This window comes from Myotis davidii, unplaced genomic scaffold (genome assembly GCF_000327345.1).
Source record: "Myotis davidii unplaced genomic scaffold, ASM32734v1 scaffold274, whole genome shotgun sequence".
Lineage (NCBI taxonomy): Eukaryota > Metazoa > Chordata > Mammalia > Chiroptera > Vespertilionidae > Myotis > Myotis davidii.
Window position 1 is genome coordinate 1,670,969 of NW_006285613.1, and position 288 is coordinate 1,671,256.

The following is a 288-nucleotide window of genomic DNA, read 5'->3' on the forward strand; positions in this document are numbered from 1 at the left end:
CAGTCGCACTCGAGCTCCTGCAGCTGGAGGTACTGGCCGCGGTCGATGATGCCCCTCTTGTAGGCCTCGTACGGGGACAGGTCCTTGCCCGTCTCGGGTTCCAAGATGCAGATCTTGGTGGAAAGGTTGGTCTCCCGCGTCTGGGTCTCCAGGTTGAGCTCCTCGCGGCTCACCCGGCCGTGGAGGTCCCGCAGGGTCCTCTCCTTCGTGTAGATCTGGTCCTTCTCCTGGAGGATGGCCGCCTGCAGCTGCGCCAGCTCCTGGCCCTGCTGGCTGGCCCGCTGCCGC

General features: G+C 66.3%; 2 protein-coding genes across 3 annotated transcripts in view; both read right to left on the reverse strand.

Annotated features, from left to right (window-relative positions):
• Positions 1-288, reverse strand: part of ACOX1 (acyl-CoA oxidase 1, palmitoyl) — a 42,533-nt gene that overhangs the window by 38,903 nt on the left and 3,342 nt on the right. The window lies entirely within an intron of this gene.
• EVPL (envoplakin) overlaps positions 1-288 on the reverse strand; it is a 19,075-nt gene that overhangs the window by 1,194 nt on the left and 17,593 nt on the right. The window contains 1 exon segment of the mRNA XM_015559211.1: positions 3-281. Within this exon segment, the coding sequence (XP_015414697.1) occupies positions 3-281 (279 nt within the window).